The following is a 21,805-nucleotide window of genomic DNA, read 5'->3' as shown; positions in this document are numbered from 1 at the left end:
GCTGTCGAGCGTTTGCAAACGCTTCAACGTCTCTCGATAACGAGCAAAGTCACCGTGCCGGTCCAGGTGTACCTGGTAGAGGGCTCGGATTTACAGCGCTCTGTCGTTTACAACGTTGACGTTGGCGAGGACCAGACTGCTCTCTAGCGTGAGCTCTACTGTCCTACTCAGCGTGTCGTTCGTTCAAGTGCGTTACATGGGAAAGGGCGCTCTTGCATCGTCACCTTGCAGGGCCCACCAACTCCCCCTGCCCGCCTGTACTACTATGGCTGCATTCTACGACCTCGGCCATATAAACCCAGTGTCGTCTATTGTTACAACTGTTTCCGACCGGGCCACATGCGCCGATCCTGTCCATTTAGAGCGCCAGATGAAGCTGTACTAGCTGGCGTAGTGTCTTACCGATGTGGACTCTGCAAGACCGACGACCACGAGATCACTTCTCCAACTTGTCCCACAAAGCAAAAGGCCACTCAGAAGGTTCGTCGCGGGATTCATAAACAATGGACTCAGCATGCTGCAACACAACCAGTGCCGGCATCTAACAGGATTGCGGCGCTCCAGTGGGATGACGACGACTGGCCAGAGCTTTCCGAGCCCGACCCGCCTGCACCCCATTCCCAACAGACTTACAGTGACAAAGTTCGCAAAGACCGCCGTCGCCCGTTGGTTACACAGGAGCAGAGCGGGCCGGAACATCCGCGTGATGATATTGTCACGTGGTGGTGACGTTGACGAACACAGTAGTAATACTGTGAAAGACAAAACTAACTTTTATTGGGCGAACCTGTGCCCACAAAAACAGGCTACACTTATAGCACAACGATAGCGGTGAACACGGTCGGCGATCGTCGAAAATCTGATCAGCGGGTCAAGCGCGTCGACTTTTATAGAGCAGTCGTCGAATGTTCCAGACTAATCGTTCGGACCCGCGTGCCTTCCACAAAGTTCTACACCATTCGCGTCACGCGATGAAATCAGATAATACAAGGTTCGGCGACAACAGACAGCGGATAGAAGCATCAATAACTTTCCAGAAACTTCGGATACATGCAGGCACGTCCCGCGCTGTGCGATAACATTTGTTGGGCGGCAAAACGTGGTCGCCCGATAAAGATAAGTACACGTGTCAATATGGCAGGAGTTGACAATCAAATTGCCCGCCTTTTAGCGGAAATATCCAAGCTCCGTCAGCACCGCGAACTACTTGCGCGTCGGCGACGTGCAGTGGAATCTCACACCACTACAGCTATCGATTCCGCTGCATCTTCGTCTCTGTCACGCCCTGCTGTATCGGTCGCAGAGTGTACCAGATCTTCAGCTCCGTTGCCGGATAACTCTACAAAATCCCTTTTGCGGTTCATGGTCAACCAGTTATCCAATCTGACATCTGTGATTTTACAACGCCTGGACTCGTAATCAAAATGGCGGGCACAGGTGTTTGTGGCGTGCTTCAGTGGAACTGTAGAGGCCTCTCCACGAAACTGGGGGAGCTTAAATCCCGTCTACGTATGAACAAGCTGAAGGTGTGGGCCCTGTTACTACAGGAGACCAATGCCTTGCCTGCCATTCCGGCTTCAGTGGATACGTTTCTCCTTCGATGAGTGACCGTCGCGTGCACACAGCTGCCCCTCCAGGAAAGGCGGTAGTGTATGTTGATATGCGCTATCCTCAGGTCTGCCTTTCTTTTAAAAACTGGTGTAATTCATATCAGGAGGTAGTGGCAGTAGCTGTGAAGTTACCCAAGGCAACTGTTGTGGTAGTGTCATACTACATAAGACCAGGCGGTGGCTCTTCTTCAAGAATTAATGTGGGCTGGTTAGTGAATGTCCGTGGCCAATACCCAGCGTGTCCTATTTTAGTTGGTGGTGATTTCAATGCCCCTCACCCAGATTGGGGGTACCCTACTTCTAGCCCTCGAGGTAGGCGCGTTCGGGACGCCTTCGCGGATGCGTCGTTTGTACTACTGAACCATCCCGATTCAGCAACGCGGGCTGTGCCTCTAGCTCGACGTACAACATACGCACCGGATCTTACGTGGTGGTCGGGTCCCGGCACTCCCACTTGGCACCAGGAGCCCGACTGCTGGCGTAGTGACCACCACCCTATCATCATCGGCCTTCATCCGTCGTAGGCCCGCCGATTGCGCCGCAAGTGGTTCTGTGGCCCAAGATACCTCTGTGGACTCGTCACCACTACTTGCTGACCGCATACAAAGCGCGCTCAATGAAGCTACAACCATCAGCTGGGTAGACGTAGATCGACCGGCACAGGATATCGGCCTCCTCAACTTGTGGGCTGCTCGCAGACAAACTGAGCTGGCAGCATCCAGAGACCCCACTTCTGCACAAGCACGTACAAGACTGAATTTCCTTACTGCTAAGGCCCGCAGATATGAACGCGACCTCTCGCGGAGGCATTGGCATACGTGGTGTGAGCGGTTTTCATCCAAGACATCGAATGCTTCTCTCTGGCGAACGTTCCGTGCCATGGAATACGGTGGCCGCCGTCCAGACGCGGCAGCCACAGCCTGCTTCGCTGCTGGCATGTCGCCGGATGATTTCGCCAGAGAAGCAGCCCGGAAGTTTTTCCAGCAGTACGACGTGTTGCCTCAAACAGCCAATGGTGCTTCCTTGGCAGGCATTCCGACACATATCGACAAGTTACCATCTACAGCAGACTCTGAGGGGATTGCAAGCTCTTTCACCATGCCGGAGTTGCTTGCAGTGATAGATGGTACCAGTCGCGAGACAGCACCCGGTCCAGACTCTATTACTTATGAGGCCTACAAGAACTTGAGTTCCACTGTGCTGCCTCAACTCATCGACACCATTAACAAGGTATGGCTAGATGGCGTTGTCCCTCCAGGCTGGAAATCAGCTATTGTGATCCCGATTCCGAAACCAAGCAAGCCACCGACTGACCTTGGCAACTTCAGACCCATTTCCCTAACGTCAACATTGTGCAAGCTTGCTGAGAAAATGCTAGCCACACGACTGTTGTGGTGGCTAGAGCACCACGGTTTCTACCACCCTGCTCAAATTGGCTTCCATCCATCCATAGGTACTGAAGATGGGCTGGCAGTCTTAGCATCCTCGGTTTTATCGTCAACTCGTAGCCACAGTGTCCGTACTGTCCTCGCTATGGACGTCGAAAAGGCGTATGATAAAATCAGTAATGCTGCCATCTTGGCTTCAATTGACATGCTGCATTTTCCCCCTAGAGTACGGAATTTTGTCAAATCATTTCTTGAAGACCGACATTTTGTAATTCGCCTCAGTGGTGACGCCGTCGGCTCATTTGTCCCTCTTCGTGGTGTACCCTAGGGATCTGTATTATCACCCACATTATTCAATATTGCTTTCATCCCGCTTGCATGGCGCTTACACGATGTACCCGACATAAAATTCTTGTTGTACGCTGATGACATCACGGTATGGAGCACTCATGCAGGTGCTCATGCACTCATGAGCACCTACAGACTCAAGCCGCTGCCCTTCAATCAGCTTTAGATATCACGGCGACCTACGCTTCTTCGGTCGGCCTTAGGCTTTCCGTCAGCAAATCTGCTTACATGTCAGTCGCCAATCGCTGGGGCTGGCGTAAACTCTCTGCAACACCCATTCGTCTTCATCTATCCGGAACACCTCTTCAACAATGTTCTACTATAAAAATTATGGGTCTGATGGTACACGAGTCGGGAACCGGAACTGCTTGGCTCTCTAGCGCTAAAAAGCAGGCAATTAAGACGTTGGGTCTGATTAGGCGCATTGCTCCTAAAACGGGCGGCGCCAGCTCATATGTTGCGCGACAATTGGTGAAGGCGGTAGTGCCACCACGGCTTGTTTATCAAGCCTAATTGTAGTATTTGACGTGGGCACAATGGGATCGCCTTGAGGCTGTTAATCGCGAGGCAATGAGGGTTATCACTTGCCTTCCCCGCATCACCCCGATCGTGGCTCTCCAAGAAAATGCACAGCTCAAAAAACTAGATGAGCTGGTGCAGCAGCGACGTGATGCTCACAGGCTTAAGGCCAGCCTTGCACACGCAACGTGTGCTCTAAGGGCTTACGCTTTCTCGAACTCGCTTCTGCCACCACCATCGCCAGTTCTTCCTCCCTGGAGTTTTGTACAGCTGAGTGATAACAAGCCAACTGATATACATCGCCCGACATCAACTCACGCGGCGTCGTCGCTTCGTGACCGAATTGTAGCTCAAGATGCCCGCCTTGCACTTGGCTCCATCGTCCTTTACGTTGATGCAAGCATTCAGGACTGTGAAACAACCACTGCAATTTATTGCCCATGCGCACCTGCCCTTAATAAGACGACCCGGTTTCAAATCCAAGAACCTCCTTCCTCCTTTTGTGCTGAGCTCCTTGCTGTCCGAGAAGCGTTGTGCTCTGTGGCCGCCTCTCCCATGGTCCCCACGGCCCGCCTCATCATCCGCAATGTTGCCCTCCAGGCGACGCGGCTTCTGCGACGCGTCGCTCGCTGCCCTGACATATGCCAACAGATCCACCTTGTGGTGGCACGCATCCTGCAGCCAATATCTGTCGCGTGAATCCCACGCGACCTTCTAAGCTTCCAAAGCCGTGCGGATTCTGCGACCCGTCTAACGACCTTTCCATCGTCACTGCCTCAACTCTTTCACCTGGATGATGCCACCCTCCTTTTAACAAGAAATGAGCACCTCCGGCGCCGCACACGTGCTCTCATACCTCCGTGTGCGGTAAACCTCCCCCGCGGTCTTACCCGTGCAGAGGAGGTTCCGCTTCGGAGGATCCGGGTCGGGGTTGCCTTCACTCCTGCCGTGACTAGGAAGAGGCCGCACTTTCGCCCGTTATATCCTCGTCCTGAGTGTCCACTCTGCAAGTCGCGAAATGCTGAAGCCGACATCCACCACCTGCTGTGGGTTTGCCCTGCACTGAAACCGACGAGGCTCCGGCACCTCGCAGCAGCGGGCCTCTCGCCGCATAATCCAAGCAATTACACTGCTTGGACGCAGGGACCGCATTATCGATCCCTCTTGGACTTCATTAAGTGAGCAAATCTTTTTTCATTCATTTAATCATCCTTATTCACCCCCATCCTATACCCTTGTATGCCCTGAGGCACTTACCCTCGCATTAAAAAAAAAGTTCAGCCAGGAGTACAAGCACATCAACAAGGGCACGACGTTCGCATGGCGATAAACAAAACAGCAATATCAACTGCAAAATTTATATAATTTTTCTCAAAACTTTTATTTTCACATAAACTGTGGCCTCACACACTGTGGGCACCTTTGCTAACAACCTTCACATTTCACTAGTGCTAATTCTAGCTTCCCTCTAGCTTCTAGCTCAACTGCAATGTTTTGAACGTCAGGGCATGTGCAAGTGAAAATTAGTTTGTGATGGCCATGTGGATCTGTTTCTCTGCCTGAATAATAGGGAGAGGAGGGCAATATAATTGCCTTGAGAACTATTAAGCAGAAGCAGCATGGTGGATGAGGAGCAGTGGCTGGGATAAAACACTTCAGGAGTTCAATGTAGTAAGGATACAGGAGTAATATGATTAACTTTGCAAGAATATGAGGCCATTTTAACACTAAGGGAAACAGACTGGCTCATCACAATGAATTTTCAAATATTGTAACTGATCTAGAACACCTTGCACGGCTGCTGCAATTAGGAAAAAAAAAAGTAGCATTGTCTTAAAAAGACAGCTTTTTTGTTTGTTCACTCTGCTATGCCACTGTACAAATTATTACTATTACTTTTTTTTTCTTTTGGAACAGAAAGTCACCATATGCCTGGAGGTTTTAGATAACCTTCTTGGTGTGCTCCCGATATATGAACAGTTCGAAAACATTAACACTGTTGCTTGGTTTATTGCCCAAGTAGACCGGCACGGAACGACTGACTAAGGAAGCAGGCATGTGAATATGCACACCCTGTAACCAGTCAACCCCTATATCAATCAATTTTGTACAATTAGACCTCTATATATTGAACTTTAATGTAACAAACCGTTTTACTTTGCAGAACTTATTTGGTGTGAATACAGAAATCTTCAATTTATTGTATTCTGTTTATCTGCAATTTCAATTTACTGAAATTATAAATTCTTCTAAAATTTAAATGAGGATATGTGTTGCATTTGAACTTAAATTCTATGGACGTACAAGCGCTTTTCGGGAGTAAAGATTCACGATTTCCTTCCCAAGTTCCTTCCCAAATTCTGCAGCAAAGTTATAAAACGACCACAGGTGACAAGCAGCGGAATGCGAGGTATCTGGTACAGACCGACGGGGGAAAACTTACAAATCACAATAGCACACATTCAGGCGAGTATGTAAACAGGCGAACTAAGCAGGGAACAAAAACATAGCACTGCTTTCATAGGTCCCGAATGATCAGAGTTTCGTCAGAGTTGGTGCAAGCACGCATCCGCAGATAAAACGGCTCCCACCGTGCATTGCCCAATACTTTGAGAGCTGACGCCTACACAACCACCGGGGTAGGTTATAGCACTTGTTTCTGCTCTGATCGTATAGTGTTCGAATGATGTCGCGACAACGCAAGTACTTGCAATACGGGCGACGACCTTCCACAACTCCAGAACATCACAAAAGACCGTTTGCACATGTTACTAAGGCAAAGACTGCTGCAACGCGGTGCTCCCCAGACGACCCCACACAGAATCGACTCCTGCAACGCACGGAAGTGACGTCACTAAATGTCAACGTCACATGCATGCGTATTTCCGTTTTTTCGAGGGCGCGTGGTTTGATTGTTTGTTCGCACGTGACATTCAGTACGCATCCCGTCAGCCGCGCTTGCGGGTCGTGCTTTTCTACTGCCGCTGGTGCTAGACCCAAGGCCTGGTTCTGCTGCATCCTCGCAAGCCTTTGACATCATCCTTTTATATGTGCGAAAGCTGCTTTGCAGGGTTATTTTATATTTGCTAGCGTTATTTATATCTATTCTAATAAGTATTTTGATGGTATTTTGATTGTCTTAGTCGCGCATTTGCCGATCTTGCTGTCCTTGTTCGCGACCGCTTGCTTTGTTCAACCCTAGCGCGGATTTCTCGGATTTAACGTATATATATTGCTGACTAGAAGGTAGCCTCCTTTCGTTTGTGAAAAAGCTCAGATTTATTTTCTCGCAGTCTTTTTTTTTCTTCTAGGTTTCATTTTAGATTGCGCTGCTTGCAACATGACACGTGTTTTGGTTGCCGGTGACTCGATGGTGAAATACGCGGACCAGTATTTCCCATCGCGTCTTAGTTTGTCAGTGTTGCCGCGCATAGACGAGTAAGGATTGAGCATTTGCTGTCAATGATTGCTGACAAGCTAGCTGGTTTTGATGTTGTCATTGTGCACGTTGGCACTAACAACACTGTTGACAGTGTCAGCGTGTGCATGGACAAGTATCGCCAGCTCGCTCAGGGGATCATTGAGAGAAATACCACGGTGCATGTAGCTTTTTCTGCCATTCTTCCTCGGGGGCAGAATCAGTACAGCTCATGGGAAGCTCAGTCCTCATGGTTGCATGACCTGAATGATAACTACAAAAAGATTAACACTGCCCTGATGCAGTACTGCCACGAGTGCGGCTACACATTCCTGGGTGGTCTAGTGGACAACTGACCCAGTTGCCTGAGCAGAGATGGTGTCCACCGGAGGCGCTTTGGTAACAAGGTGCTGGCAGACTTCCTGTACCAGGGGGCCTGCACCCTGTCCGTCCATCTGGAGAGAAGCCGCATCCAGCAGTCCTACAAGGAGACCCAGGCACCTTCTTCATGGACCAGTTGGACTCGGCAGGACAGCATCCCTGCCATCTCCGAGGCTGACTTTCCCCCGCTTGGTTTGAATATTTTAATTTCTTCGCATGCAGCAAGTGGTCCTTCCACAGCACCAGCTCCTGTCTGGAAAGCCAGCACTGCTCCCTTGCAGAGGCACGGCACCAACCAGCCTACCAGAACCCTTCAAGGTGCTGGATTTTCACTTGTTGGCGGTGTCCGTGTCCGTTGCAAGGGAAGCAAGGCTTGGTTCACCTGGGACAGCCTGCCTTCCCCCACTTTACATGGCACAAGTGCACCAAGTAGGGGAAAAGCCGAGGGGAGGACTGCTGAGCCAATGATCCCTGGTCGAGGTGCAAGCACCACTTGTGTCTGGAAAACTAGCAGAGCCACACAAAAGCATGAGAGTGCTCCTGTTGTGTGCTCACCTGTGGGGGAAGGAGAGGCCAGTGCTCAAGAAGCAGCTGTGCCAGAGGCTGTCTCCCACTGTGGCGACAGGGAGTGGAAACTGGTAGTATCAAGGAGGAGGCGGAAGGCTGCAGCACTGCACAAGCAAGAATGGAGCTGTGACCTGGCTGCAGACAGGAAAGGCAAAGTTCTTGCTGTGACAGCTGCTAAGTTCTTGATGTTCGCTTCACCTTTGAGAGCAGTTGTAAGCCAGAAACAGGCATGCATTGACAGCATAAAGTCTGAGTCTGCTCCTTCAGCTGTCTCTGGTAGCTAGCTTGAAGGACAAGCCAATGCCCCTCATGACGCCATTTGTGATAGTTTTGGCAAGGTGCAGCATGTGGCTAGCAGGCAGAATAAAGACTGCTTGGTAGTTGCTATGGCTGAGTGCAGACCTGTCATAAATGGTGTTCCAAATAAGGTCCTTGTCTGCAAATGCTGTAGGTCAGAAACAATGCAAGATGGAGGGCAGATGACGAGCAATCCTGGCACAGAGGCTGGTGACCTTGACAAAGCTGCGTGCTTTGCTTCCACGCGACGTAGGTGTTGTGAGGCTGCTTTGACATCGAGCTGCAGGCCTGCCAGCTCTGATGCCCAGGCTGTTTGTGAAGGCGCTGGTGCTAACACAACCAGAGTTCCTAACACTGTCACTTTATTGCATGGTGGAGGCAGCAAAGTTTATTTAAATGCAACATTTGATAATTTTATTTCTTTTAGGCAAAGCTTTGATGAATGGTGCAGGGAGGGCAAGCACATAGTCACAATAAGTAGGTCTCATAGAAGTCCATTTGCAACAGAATCTAAAGAGTTTGAGTATATTAGGATTTCATATAGCTGTGTTCATGGTCGTGCTATAAAACCAAGAGGCACAGGAAAGCGACCCAAGCAAGCATACAATGGTACTGGTTGTGAAATGGCAGTTTCAGTAAGCCTGTGCAAATCCCTTACTCTTCACTACAAAATAACCAAGCTGCAACCTAAGCATAATCACGCCACGAAGTATTATGACTTGTATCCTCAAAGCAGGCTTCTAAACGATGCAGAGAAGGTAGAATTCTTTGATTTTGCCAAATGTAATATTGGTCCAAAGTATTTTAAAAGTTTGGTCGAACAGAAAACGGGCAAGAAATTAACTACAAAAGATGTTAACAATTACAAGCAAAGGTTTTCTATTCCTATTCGCAACGAGCAGGCTCACGGAGAAATGGTTTTAGAAAAAATAGACACCTTGTTAGCAAATAATCCAAACTGGGTCATTCACTATGAAAAGAATCAAAGTAATAACCTGCAATTTGTGCTACTTCAGACAACGCACATGCGTGAGATTTTGGAAAAGTACCCAGAGATTTTATTTATTGATGGAACATATAAAGTAGACATTGAAGGCTATATCTTGTACTCTATATTGGTTGAAGATGGTGGAGGTCGTGGGAGACCTGTGTGTTATGCCTTTTTGCAGAATGAAACAACTGAAATTGTGCAGGCTATGTTTGCCAAGTTTGCAGAGTTTAACCCGTTCATTGTATCTGCTTGCAGAGTAGTCATGATAGATAAAGATATGAACGAGCTACGCATTTTGACCAAGATTCTTCCTAATTCTGAAATTTTGTTGTGTACATGGCATGTGCTGCAATGCTTTCAGCAAAAAGTCAATGAGAAAGCGAGACTGCAGCGTGATTTATTTTATTTTTTTTATTTATTTACCCACAGCGCCACAGTGGCATTACAGTGGGGGGGTTGTACAAAAGAGAAAAAAAAATATTACAAGGGCAGTCACAATGACAATGCAAACACTTCATTGTCAGTAATATTAACAAGAAAAGAAGATAAAGCATTCCATTCTCGAACAGCGTGAGGAAAAAACGACATCTTGAACATTTCGGTTCTTGACCTGAATTCACGCACTTTATGATTATGATCAACCCGCTCGGATCTATAGTGTGGATGAAAAATGTACTTCTCCCTAGGAATAGCAATCTTATCGTAATATATGTTATGAAAAAATTTAAGCCTTAGCTTTCTTCTTCTTACTTCAAGGGGTTCCCATTCTAATTCCTGTTTTATGCCAGGCACACTAATGTATCTACTATAATTCCCAGCAACATAGCGGGCCGCTAAGTTCTGGATTCTTTCTAATTTTTGTCTGTCGGTCTTTGTCGGTGGGTCCCATACAGTACAAGCATATTCCAACGAGGGCCTAATATACGTTTTAAATAGTAAATCCCTAGAGTCTTGCGGAAACATTCTCGTGTTACGGCGCAAAAAACCCAACATTTGGCATGCTTTCCCAGCAAATAATCAACATGTCGATGCCAACATAGTTTTGAGGTGATGTACACACCTAAATACTTATATTCGAGAACAGTTTCCAATAAGTGGCCGTTTATGTTATAGACGTAATTAGGTACATTCTTTTTCCTCGTGAAACACATGTGCACTGTTTTTTGCAAATTTGTATTCATGTGCCACTGTTCGCACCACCGGTGCAATGTATTTAGGTCTTCCTGCAAAGCAAGCGAATCCTGGGAATTTTTCACTTCTCTGTAGACTACACAGTCATCAGCGAAGAGTCGCATGTGGGAAGTAATATTCTCTGATATGTCATTAATGAACACAAGAAAAAGCAACGGTCCCAAAACTGACCCCTGTGGGACGCCCGACGTGACGGAAGTTACATTTGATTTGGCTCCGTTTATTGTGACATACTGACACCTTAAGCTTAAATATTCCCTAATCCATTCAACAACCTTCTCATTCACATTTAAGCAGCGTAACTTGTGGAGTAAGAGACCATGATCTACTACGTCAAAAGCCTTTTTAAAATCAATGAATATGCAGTCAATGATGCTACAACGATCCATGGCTTCGCATACCTCATGAACAAACTCGGTTAGTTGTGTAACACAGGATGTCCCTTGCCGGAAGCCGTGCTGATTTGGATTTAATAAGGGATTGAGATGATTCATTATGTTCGTATATAGGATGTGCTCTAGAGTTTTACAGACATTACTTATTAAGGATATAGGACGGTAATTAGAGACCAATTCCCGAGGCCCGTTCTTATGAATAGGGACCACGCAGGCAACCTTAAAATCTGCAGGAAGAGAACTAGTGAGCAAAGATATCTTGAATAGGAGAGCTAAAAAAGGAGATACAGATTCGGCACACAACTTTAAAAGGCCATTGGACAAACTATCAGGGCCTCCAGCTTTGGACACATCTAGTCGTTGAAGTAATGCAGTAATTCCCCTTTCATCTATTTCAATGGGTGCCATAGGATTAAGCTGAATTGGCTCAGAAGGGATGTCCCAAGTTGTGCTGGGCCGAAATACCGAACTGAAAAAATCATTGAAGGAGTTTGCTTTTTCAAGACTGCCATCTATCATGTGGCCATTGCGCGCTATGGTTGGAACGCCTACATTATCTTTACCATTGCGTTTGACGTATCGCCAAAATTTCTTTGGGTTCTTTTGGAACCTTGACGAGAAGGAGTCAAGGAAGCCCTTTTTAGCTTTTGCAACAGCCATCTGTAGAGCATTGTTAGCCGCCTCTAAGTTTGTTTTCGTCAAGGGGTTTCGATTCTTCTTATATCTTTTAAACGCTCTTTGGCGTTTGTTATGAAGGCGTCGTAAATCAGCATTGAACCATGGCTTATTCTTCCAACGCCTTGGCGACTGCACCCATGAAGGAACAAACCTTTCCTGTAAATCTAACATTTTCTTTTTGAAACGAAGCCACAGATCATTAACACTGCAAGTTTCTGACAAGGCCTCGTAAAGCGGAAAGTAAGCTTCTAACGCTAAGTCTATTTCTGTAGTATTAGCTTTCGAGTAATTATATATCTTTCTTGCTGCATTCAATTTTGCTTTTTCATAAGACACCTGCATTTGACAAAAAACTGATTCATGATCACTGATTCCTGGCAGGACTAAAGTGGACGAAACCCAAGCTGGCCGATTTGTCAGTACTAAATCTAATATATTGGTTAGTCGAGTTGCTTGGGTCACCATCTGGGTCAATGCGAAGTGATGCATGATGTTTACGAATTCTTTTCCTGCACCAGAGGCAGCTCCGCACGAGCTAGATTGTTGATTAAAACAGAGCTCTGGTAAGTTGAAGTCTCCTCCTATCACAAGGCACTCTGTTTGTATAATTTCTACTGTTTTGTACAATTCTCGCATTATATCAACCGAGCTTCCAGGGGGCCTATAGAAGGAGCAAACAGATAAACCTTTCCCGTTTGGCAACCTAATCCGGCACCAGACAGCTTCGCATGACCCAACTGGCACTTCAAGACGGGAGCAAGATATAGTATGATGAACTAATATCAGTTACTCCCTCTGTTAAAAAAATTGTTTATTCCTTCACTGTGCAGGACTACTTAGACAGGCTTGCTGAGCTCGAAGCTATGGCGTCTAAAGATTTTATTTCTTATTACATGCAGAACTGGCACTCCTGTAAAGAAATGTGGGTACATGCATATCGGGAGAAACTTCCTACATTTGGTAATAACACGAATAATCGCATTGAGTCTCACAATCAAAAGAATAAAAGTTATCTCACTTCAAGCATGCATTTGGTTCAAGCCATAGAAGCATTAGTAAGTTATATTGAGAAGGATTTCTTATCTCTAAAATTTTCCAAGTTTAAGGAAATAAAGCTGAACCTAAATGTAAATGATGTCAGTGAGCCATTTCAACTAGACTTGGCCCGTAATTGCACTTCTGAGGCCACAAGTAAAGTACTTGAGCAGTATGAACGGTTTAAAGAAGTAGGTTATTTGGTTACTTCCACTGCTAATTCTTATGTAGTGGCTTCAGCAAGTTCTGAGCACAGTGTTTCATTATGCCTGACGCGTTGCATGTGTGCTTTTTATAATCAGTACAGTTTGCCTTGTGCACACCTTATAGCAGCTCGTCATTTTGCCCAGCAAGACCTTTTTGACAAAGCATGCATACCGGACAGGTGGTGTAAGGATCATTTCCTGAGTGACAGCTGCATAGTCTCAAGTGCCACACCAGTGGTGACAAGCAGCATTCAGCTGCTGCCATCTGTGAAGCTCGACACTGCTCAAGAAAAGTATTCTTACACCTACAAGAGGCTTTGTGAAATGTCTAAGACTGTTGCTAATGTATTATCAAACTGTGGTGAGAAGGAGCTAATGGAAAAACTTGCATCATGCGAGGCATTCTTCAGAAACTTAACCACCTTTCCTAGTAATCAAATTACAGTTAGCTTACAAGGTACACCAGCTCCATTATCCCAATTGACTGCTACAAGCTGTTGCAGGCATTCGAATAGTACAAAACTTGTTGTACCTTTGGTAAAAGCAAGAAGAGGACGGCCAAAGAAAGTCAAAGCTGTTAAGCGTAAGTTTTTGCCATCGCAAAAGCAAATGGTAAGCCTTGCAATGGTGACAGCAGACATGTTAAATGTCCGCAAACGCTACTCTCTTTCAGATGCCGATTTAAATGCTTTAGTACAGGGCACCTCAATATCAGACAGCGTGATTAACGTAGCACAATACCTGATTCATGAAAAGCTTCCTCACTGGGATGGCTTTCAAGATGTGCTACTTGGCCATCGTTTACTATTTACTAAAGTAGAAAGCCCTTTTATTCAAATCTTGCATGTCCGAAATCCCGATCACTGGCTTACGGTAACCAATGTTGACGCTGATGAAAACACAGTCTTTGTATATGACTCAATTGACCAAGGTACTCCTTCTGATGCCATCAGGCAAATCTGTCACATGCTAAAATTGCAGTCACCAACGCTGACCATTTGCACTAAAGGGGCACAAAACCAGTGTAACACGCTTGACTGTGGCTTGTTTGCAATTGCAAATATGTATTATTTAGCATCAGATAGGAGACCAGAAAATTTAAACCTTAGTCAGAGTATGCTGCGCAGACATTTGCTGAAATGCATGCAAAAAGGCAACATGGAAGATTTTCCACTCACAAGCTCCCCCACTACTGGTGTGCGGCCAAAAGATTGTATTTATGAGTTGCATTGTGTATGCAGGCAACCGCTGTATGGCATAAAAGTACTGGAAATTTCTCGCGCATACTGTTCAAAAACCTTTCACAGGGAATGCCTTCGCCTTTTACCAGATAATATGGATAAAAAAATAATTGTGTGCTCTAACTCATGTTTGGCTAGTGCCAAGGAAGAAATCCGCACTTGTAGTACGTAGCATTTTTCTCTTTGTACGGCTTTAGCTAAACCTGACTATAACAAACCAGCATAAAGTGAATTATCCTGTATATTGCACACACAAAACTTCCTGACTGATACTCATGCAAAACACTCACTTGTAACAGAGGCCTTTTTTGTACTTTTTTTTAAATTGTGCCTAAATGTTAGAATACTCGGAAACATACCAGCAGTGTACTTCAAGCAAGCTCCTATCGAGTCTCCATTTTGAGTGACTGGCAAGCTGTTTAAGGCTAAAGATTGCTGTCTACTATGCATGGTTTTGTTTACAAAAATGCAGGTAACTCTGACTTAATTTTTCCACTGAGGACAACAAATTCATATAGGACAAACACAATACAAATGTTTGTTTCCTTTCGTTATAGGCGCGTTTGGATTTAAAGAATTACCTGATATAATGAACCTATTTTTAATGAACCTATAATGAACCTATAGGCCAGTTTGTTATTATCGGGTTTCAGTGTATCTACAAGCTACCACTAAACACTGTCACAAACCGGTGATGTGAAACTTTTATTGTTCCAGAGCCCCGTTAGCAATATGCCTGTACTGTATACTTCGATTCTGTTAAGAGGTTTATTTGTTCATTATCAATGCATTAACTTAGATCCATTAGCAGCTGTGCAACTGCTTTATGGTTACCTGCGGCATCGGGATTGCTTAGGCCCAACCACGAGGAACAAGTTTACAACATATTTTTGGCCGGCAATTTGATTTGACGTGGGCACAATTCAGCATCTAGAGCATCAACTCCAGCATCTCATCGTTCTTGACGATGGCAGCTGGCGTCAACAATCCGTCAGGAATGTGTTTCTTGTGGTTGAAGCTTTAATGTGGGCAGGTTCACTTTGTATTATTCAATTTGAAAACATGATCAATCTGCTTCTAAGTAGTAGCAAGTATTTTGGATATTCAACTGTGTTACAAAATTTGCTTGCCATCGGTCTGGTACTGCTTTAGAAACCGAAATCTGTACTGACATTGCCCCATTACCTTCCCGTTGCCGCAAGTCTCTCGGCGGAGCCTGACCGCTACAGAGCGCGTTCTCGGGTGGCGGATAGAGAAAACTCTTGTCATGAAGCTGCGCTAAGCAGCTTCATGCAAGACAGGCACTTGTGCCCGCGGACCAACAGGCTAACAAAATCCTCAACAGCAGCACTCAGGTTGTCACAGTGACATGTTCATCTCAGAGTGCAAGTTGCAGATTCTTTTTAATCCTTTGTACTTCACCTGCGTTTTTTTCCCTCTTGTACAGGTCCACTGATGTACCAGCTGCATCATTCACACTACCATCAAGTCATCAGGAGCGTCCGTATCTCTATCTAAATATTACACTATTGTCTAAGGTGGAAAATCAGACTTGTATATTTTGCTGTAATGGTTCTGCCAATAAAAGATTGATTATACATATTTATTTTCTTGCAAAGCTGGCATTGTGTATGTAACAGGCCAGTGCAGCATATAAGCTATAACTTTTTTTTTTGCAGATGCATAACACTCACCTGCTATGAAACCAACTTGCACTGCATAGTTAATATGAAACACAGAAGATGATTGTGCACCATCTTGAGTGCCTTCGCATTCTTATTTAGGAATATTTTGCATCAGCTATGCAGCAAAACTTGGCTTCCATATTCAAGAACAAACTAGCCTACACACAAGTTTCTTTTTGCAGTAACTACGTTAAATATGTGCCAATTAATTCCTAGGCGAGTCTTCTTAAATACTCCTCCTTGATCAGGTGCTTGTCACTGTCAAAATTGAGGCAAGGTATAGCTTTGTCTACAATTTTTATTGGTTATAAACACAAATGAACAGAGACAGCGTTTAAAAAATTCATGCTAAAGGGCAGCACTCTATAACAACTCAACACTGAAGTCCAGATTACACTGTTTTTCAATAAACTCGAAAAGCACAACACACATTTACTGTTCGATTGTCTTTCCCTGTTGCATGGGTGATCAAGTATTGGGCCCCTGTACCTAATCTGAGCATACTTTAAAGAATTGTAACACAATTCAGTCATCCAAATTACATTTTTGTGTGCACTATGCATACATTTTTTTTCTAGAACATTTTCTGGGTATCCCATAGACATTTCGCTGCAAGACATGTGCATACTACATGGATGTTCAGTGAACGTCTAGAAAAGGGCATTTTGAATGTTACCTGAAAACAGCCTCAATATTAATTCAAAGTTATTCTTAGTCTGTTTGACTGAAAGAATACAGCACATTTTTATGGTGTACGACAGTGTAGCCCATCTAAATGTTACTTTAATGTAGCAGAGAAATCTGCGCTGATTAAAAGAGCTATACAAAGGTAACCTGCTTCACTACATGAAATGGGTATGAAAAGGTGACATATCTGAGGGATAAAAATAATTTCAAGTTCACAATTGGTATAACTTGGTGTAGAGCACTCACCTAAATAAACCTTCCCATTCTTTGTTCGCATACTGACTTCCACTACACTATAACACTGTTGAGCATGCAACAATTTTCAATTAAATAAGTAGCAAAGTGAAAGCTCATTTGTATTAAACATCTAGAGGAAAAGCTACAAAAAATGTGGTGTGGAGAAAACACGTAAACATGCACAACTTAAGCATTTCGTGATTAAGCGACTAGAAATTTATGGCTTTTTATTATTTCGCTGCAGGCTAAGCTAACAAATAAAAACTAAGACTTACACAGCATGCTTTGCCACATTGAAATTCATATCACCCTGTTGTTTGGATGCTTCAGGTCACGTGTAGCTGTTCTAGGTACTCTAAGGCTTCCACCATAAAGTGAACCCGTATGGCTTAAAGTGCCTTTTCTCTGCACCAAGAAAGAAATGTAAATAATCATGTGAGAGTTACTACACACTTCTTTCCTTGGCATTTCAGAGTTGGTAGAGCACACTAAACATACACGTAGCGCAAAAATTTATTCGTTGACTGCCCCGCTAAACATCCTACCATGCTGCGGTGAAACTATGCACTTGACCCACCCCCTTTCCCCCGTGCCTAACCGCATAGGTCATGTGCAGAGTGTCACAGAATTCTGTTTCGAGGATTCTTTGCATGTGCTAATGTTTCTCCAGCCGTTGAGCATAAGTAAATTAAAAAAAAACTAGACTAAAACATAGCACTGCTAACTGTCTAAGTATGCAATAGGTTGTGATGATTGTGACATTTCTATGCATGTGTAATCTTGCACATACTCCTTTATCAAAGTGACGTTCCTGTAACTTGTACCTCCCACAAACTTGTGATTTCATGCACACTGTGACACAATCGTACACACTCAACCCTCCTCCAAAGTGGGTGAAGTACATCCATAAGGCTATAAAGCAGTGTCTGACTGTTTTTGGGATTGAATCCGTCTTCTAGCAAACGGCCCAATGTTCTAACCATCATCATCATCATCAGCCTGGTTACGCCCACTGCAGGGCAAAGGCCTCTCCCATACTTCTCCAACAACCCCGGTCATGTACTAATTGTGGCCATGTCGTCCCTGCAAACTTCTTAATCTCATCCGCCCACCTAACTTTCTGCCGCCCCCTGCTACGCTTCCCTTCCCTTGGAATCCAGTCCGTAGCCCTTAGTGACCATCGGTTATCTTCCCTCCTCATTACGTGTCCTGCCCATGCCCATTTCTTTTTCTTGATTTCAACTAAGATGTCATTAACTCGCGTTTGTTCCCTCACCCAATCTGCTCGTTTCTTATCCCTTAACGTTACACCCACCATTCTTCTTTCCATAGCTCGTTGCGTCGTTCTCAATTTGAGTAGAGCCCTTTTCGTAAGCCTCCAGGTTTCTGCCCCATACATGAGTACTGGTAAGACACAGCTATTATACACTTTTCTCTTGACGGATAATGGCAACCTGCTGTTCATGATCCGAGAATGCCTGCCAAACGCACCCCAGCCCATTCTTATTCTTCTGATTATTTCCGTCTCATGATCCGGATCCGCCGTCACTACCTGCCCTAAGTAGATGTATTCCCTTACCACTACTAGTGCCTTGCTACCTATTGTAAATTGCTGTTCTCTTCCGAGACTGTTAAACATTACTTTAGTTTTCTGCAGATAAATTTCTCTTCTGCTTTGCCTCTCCAGGTCAGTGAGCATGCATTGCAGTTCGTCCCCCGAGTTACTAACTAAGGCAATATCATCAGCGAATCGCAAGTTACTAAGACATTCCCCATTAACTTTTAGCCCCAATTCTTCCCAATCCAGATCTCTGAATACCTCCTGTAAACACGCTGTGAATAGCATTGGAGAGATCGTATCTCCCGGCCTGACGCCTTTCTTTATTGAAATTTTGTTGCTTTCTTTATGGAGGACTACAGTGGCTGTGGAGCCGCTATAGATATCTTTCAGTATTTTCACATACGGCTCGTCTACACCCTGATTCCGTAATGCCTCCATGACTGCTGAGGTTTCGACAGAATCAAACGCTTTCTCGTAATCAATGAAAGCTATATATAATGGTTGGTTATATTCCGCACATTTCTCTATCACCTGATTGATAGTGTGAATATGGTCTATTGTTGAGTACCCTTTACGGCATCCTTCCTGGTCCTTTGGTTGACAGAAGTCTAAGGTGTTCCTGATTCTATTTGCGATCACCTTAGTAAATAGTTTGTAGGCAACTGACAGTAAGCTGATCGGTCTATAATTTTTCAAGTCTTTGGCGTCCCCTTTCTTATGGATTAGGATTATGTTAGCATTCTTCCAAGATTCCGGTATGCTCGAGGTCATGAGGCATTGCGTATACAGGGTGGCCAGTTTCTCTAGAACAATCTGCCCACCATCCTTCAACAAATCTGCTGTTACCTGATCCTCCTCAGCTGCCTTCCCCCTTTGCATATCTGCCAAGGCTTTGTTTACTTCTTCCGGCATTACCTGTGGGATTTCGAATTCCTCTAGACTATTTTCTCTTCCATTATCGTCGTGGGTGCCATGGTACTGTATAAATCTCTATAGAACTCCTCAGCCACTTGAACTATCTCATCCATATTAGTAATGATATTGCCGGCTTTGTCTCTTAACGCATACATCTGATTCTTGCCAATTCCTAGTTTCTTCTTCACAGCTTTTAGGCTTCCTCCGTTCCTGAGACCATGTTGAATTCTATCCATATTATACTTCCTGTGTTCTAACCGTTAACCCATAATTGCACCTGCACTTCTCTTGTGCCAAAGTCACTCTTTGAAACATCTGGTGCGTGAAAAACGTGCCAGTTTCTCGCATTCTTCCCTCTTGACAGCTGGTACTTTGAGATGATGTGTTAGACTGCACTGCCTTTGGGATCAGGCTACATTTTCTGCTAGATCCTTCAAAGCGGTTGAAGTTCACCTACATTCAAAGTAATAAACTAACATTGTCCCAGTAAAATCCCGTTAGTGGGTCCTTGCCGCTGTTTATATTATGCATTAGTGTGTCATGCTCATAATATGTCATGCTATCTCTTAATGTGTCAAGCACCTAGAAGTGACACCACTATGTTTTTTAAGTCCAACCTTTCACCTGTCTGCCAATCATGTATGTCGGCATTATCAGCAGAGAAGAAATCATGCTCACTCGACTGGCACACCCAGCTTAGCCTGCTCAAGCTTAGTGGAGCAAGGTCTTGTTAATTCATCAATGTATTAAAAACTCCTTCATCAAAATGTGTTCACACCAAATCAGGTGTCACACTTCCAGAATGGATGGCAGGGTGCGAAGTGGAAGAATGGTAGTAGAACATTCACGATACCACTTTGCTTGAGCAAAGTTTCAGTAGAGCTAAAACCGAGTTCAAGCATGCCTAGTGCATCAATTAATGCAGCTTTCACTGGCAAAGACGTGACAGGGTGCTGAGTGCAAGCAGAACAGAGAAATGAGTTGCTGCATCATGCTGTAAAAGATGGTGCCACTGTGGGCAGGAGGAAGTGGCTTGATACAGAAGAAAACGGTTCAACGAAGGATTACTCGGTTGCATGGCGATGGAGCAAAAACAGCGGCCGAGTGCACCCGCGTCTAGGGCAAGCTGCCTCTGTGTTCTCCGGTTACGGATACTAGAACTGAACACGTTGCTCCATCTGGGGCGGTATGCCTCACACTATGAAAGAACTCAACCATCAGTATGAGCATGGAGTTTCCTACTAAACTGAGTACAGGGACTTCCCTTGCACCACACGTCGGCACACATTTCAGTGCGAACACCCAACGCGCGTAAATTCGATGTTAGTTTGCAGTGGCGGCGCTGTGGACTCATTGTTTAGGAGCAGCAATAACTATTCGTTACTACATAAGAAGTGCAAATTTTCTCGGACGCAGTACCGAATCCCGCATTAGAAATGCTGTTTGCAAAACGCGCTACTTGTCCATTCAGACGCGGAACAGTTATAGCAAGCCGAAAGCAGACGCACTTGTTTAGATACAAATATTGTAAAGCTCGTAACCGCATCGTAAAACTCACCGTCAGACTCATCATTGTTGAAAAGCATTAAGAAGCGACCCTCACGCTTCAAATTTAAACAACGCACATAAGAGACGCGAACTCACGAACACTACGATTCGCTAGGACTTAAGAGGATTGGATTGACTTGCAATGCTTGCCCGGATCTCTTTCGTACCTGAACAATGTGGGTGTTACCGCTGGTTTCAGCATTTCATTTGTTTATTATTACGTGCCGGTTCTGCTGGAAGCGGTGTCAAGCGAAAGTTCTGCGACATCGCTACCCGCTTTGCATATCCAATGCTCGGTCAGCTACGTACGATGCACAGCGCCAATGCGTATAATACATTACGTTCCCTCTAGGTCAGTCATTGTTTACGGCTTTTCAACGCACATGCCTGCTAAACGCTTTTCCTGTGAGAGAATCACACTCAAGTCTTATGCGAAGCGTAAACCCGAACGTACAGGCTCAAATAACAGAAGCATAATAAAACATTCGAAAAAGCGCCGGCTATGGCTGATGACTGCTGCTGCACGCTTCACAGCATGATTACCATTCATTCTGTAAAGTGCACTTATTCATTCATCAAAAGAAACCTGCACAGCATTATCATTGATCTAAAAAAATAGCCTATGCCTGTGAAGCTGCGAGCTCAGTATGAAGTTTCATTGCCTCTCCACACATAATTAAACGCTTTAGTGCATGAAATTCTATCAGACCATGCGATGTTATCAGAATTTATGAAGCTTCACAGCCCTACACAAGCGTTGAGGTAAAGCCCTCGACAGACGCAAACAAATCGTGGAATCGAACGAATGACTCCACAGTGCGCTTGTGCTTAATGTGAATGTAACTATTTATGCCGCTCCGCTCAAGATTCAGTCTCAAAGCGTGAAATTCAGTCATATCGTGCGACA

The 21,805-nt window shown here is 45.0% G+C and overlaps 3 protein-coding genes across 3 annotated transcripts; all 3 read left to right on the top strand.

Annotated features, from left to right (window-relative positions):
- Window positions 1–9,057: 9,057 nt before the first annotated feature.
- LOC142588543 (zinc finger SWIM domain-containing protein 1-like) lies at window positions 9,058–12,636 on the top strand. The gene is made up of 2 exons (XM_075700387.1): window positions 9,058–9,911; window positions 12,614–12,636. Exons 1-2 carry the CDS (start codon window positions 9,152–9,154, stop codon window positions 12,634–12,636), a joined length of 783 nt encoding a protein of 260 aa, XP_075556502.1. The 5' UTR covers window positions 9,058–9,151.
- Window positions 12,637–12,646: 10 nt separating this feature from the next.
- On the top strand, window positions 12,647–13,400 carry LOC142588537 (uncharacterized). Its single transcript, XM_075700379.1, has 2 exons — window positions 12,647–13,317; window positions 13,394–13,400. Exons 1-2 carry the CDS (start codon window positions 12,647–12,649, stop codon window positions 13,398–13,400), a joined length of 678 nt encoding a protein of 225 aa, XP_075556494.1.
- A 233-nt stretch (window positions 13,401–13,633) lies between these two features.
- On the top strand, window positions 13,634–15,721 carry LOC142588536 (uncharacterized). The gene is made up of 2 exons (XM_075700378.1): window positions 13,634–14,287; window positions 15,713–15,721. Exons 1-2 carry the CDS (start codon window positions 13,634–13,636, stop codon window positions 15,719–15,721), a joined length of 663 nt encoding a protein of 220 aa, XP_075556493.1.
- Window positions 15,722–21,805: the final 6,084 nt, after the last annotated feature.

This window comes from Dermacentor variabilis, chromosome 7, assembly GCF_050947875.1.
Source record: "Dermacentor variabilis isolate Ectoservices chromosome 7, ASM5094787v1, whole genome shotgun sequence".
In the NCBI taxonomy this organism is placed as follows: domain Eukaryota; kingdom Metazoa; phylum Arthropoda; class Arachnida; order Ixodida; family Ixodidae; genus Dermacentor; species Dermacentor variabilis.
The sequence above is the reverse complement of the archived record's forward strand: the minus strand, read 5'-3'. Positions and strand labels throughout refer to the sequence as shown.

Bases quoted from the DNA above. Each gene is read 5' to 3' on its own strand.
- LOC142588543 (XM_075700387.1), top strand. From the start codon at position 9,152: ATGGCAGTTTCAGTAAGCCTGTGCAAATCCCTTACTCTTCACTACAAA. The intron at 9,912-12,613 runs GTGATTTATTTT...TTCACTGTGCAG, and splicing joins TGAGAAAGCGAGACTGCAGC to GACTACTTAGACAGGCTTGC.
- LOC142588537 (XM_075700379.1), top strand. From the start codon at position 12,647: ATGGCGTCTAAAGATTTTATTTCTTATTACATGCAGAACTGGCACTCC.
- LOC142588536 (XM_075700378.1), top strand. From the start codon at position 13,634: ATGGTAAGCCTTGCAATGGTGACAGCAGACATGTTAAATGTCCGCAAA.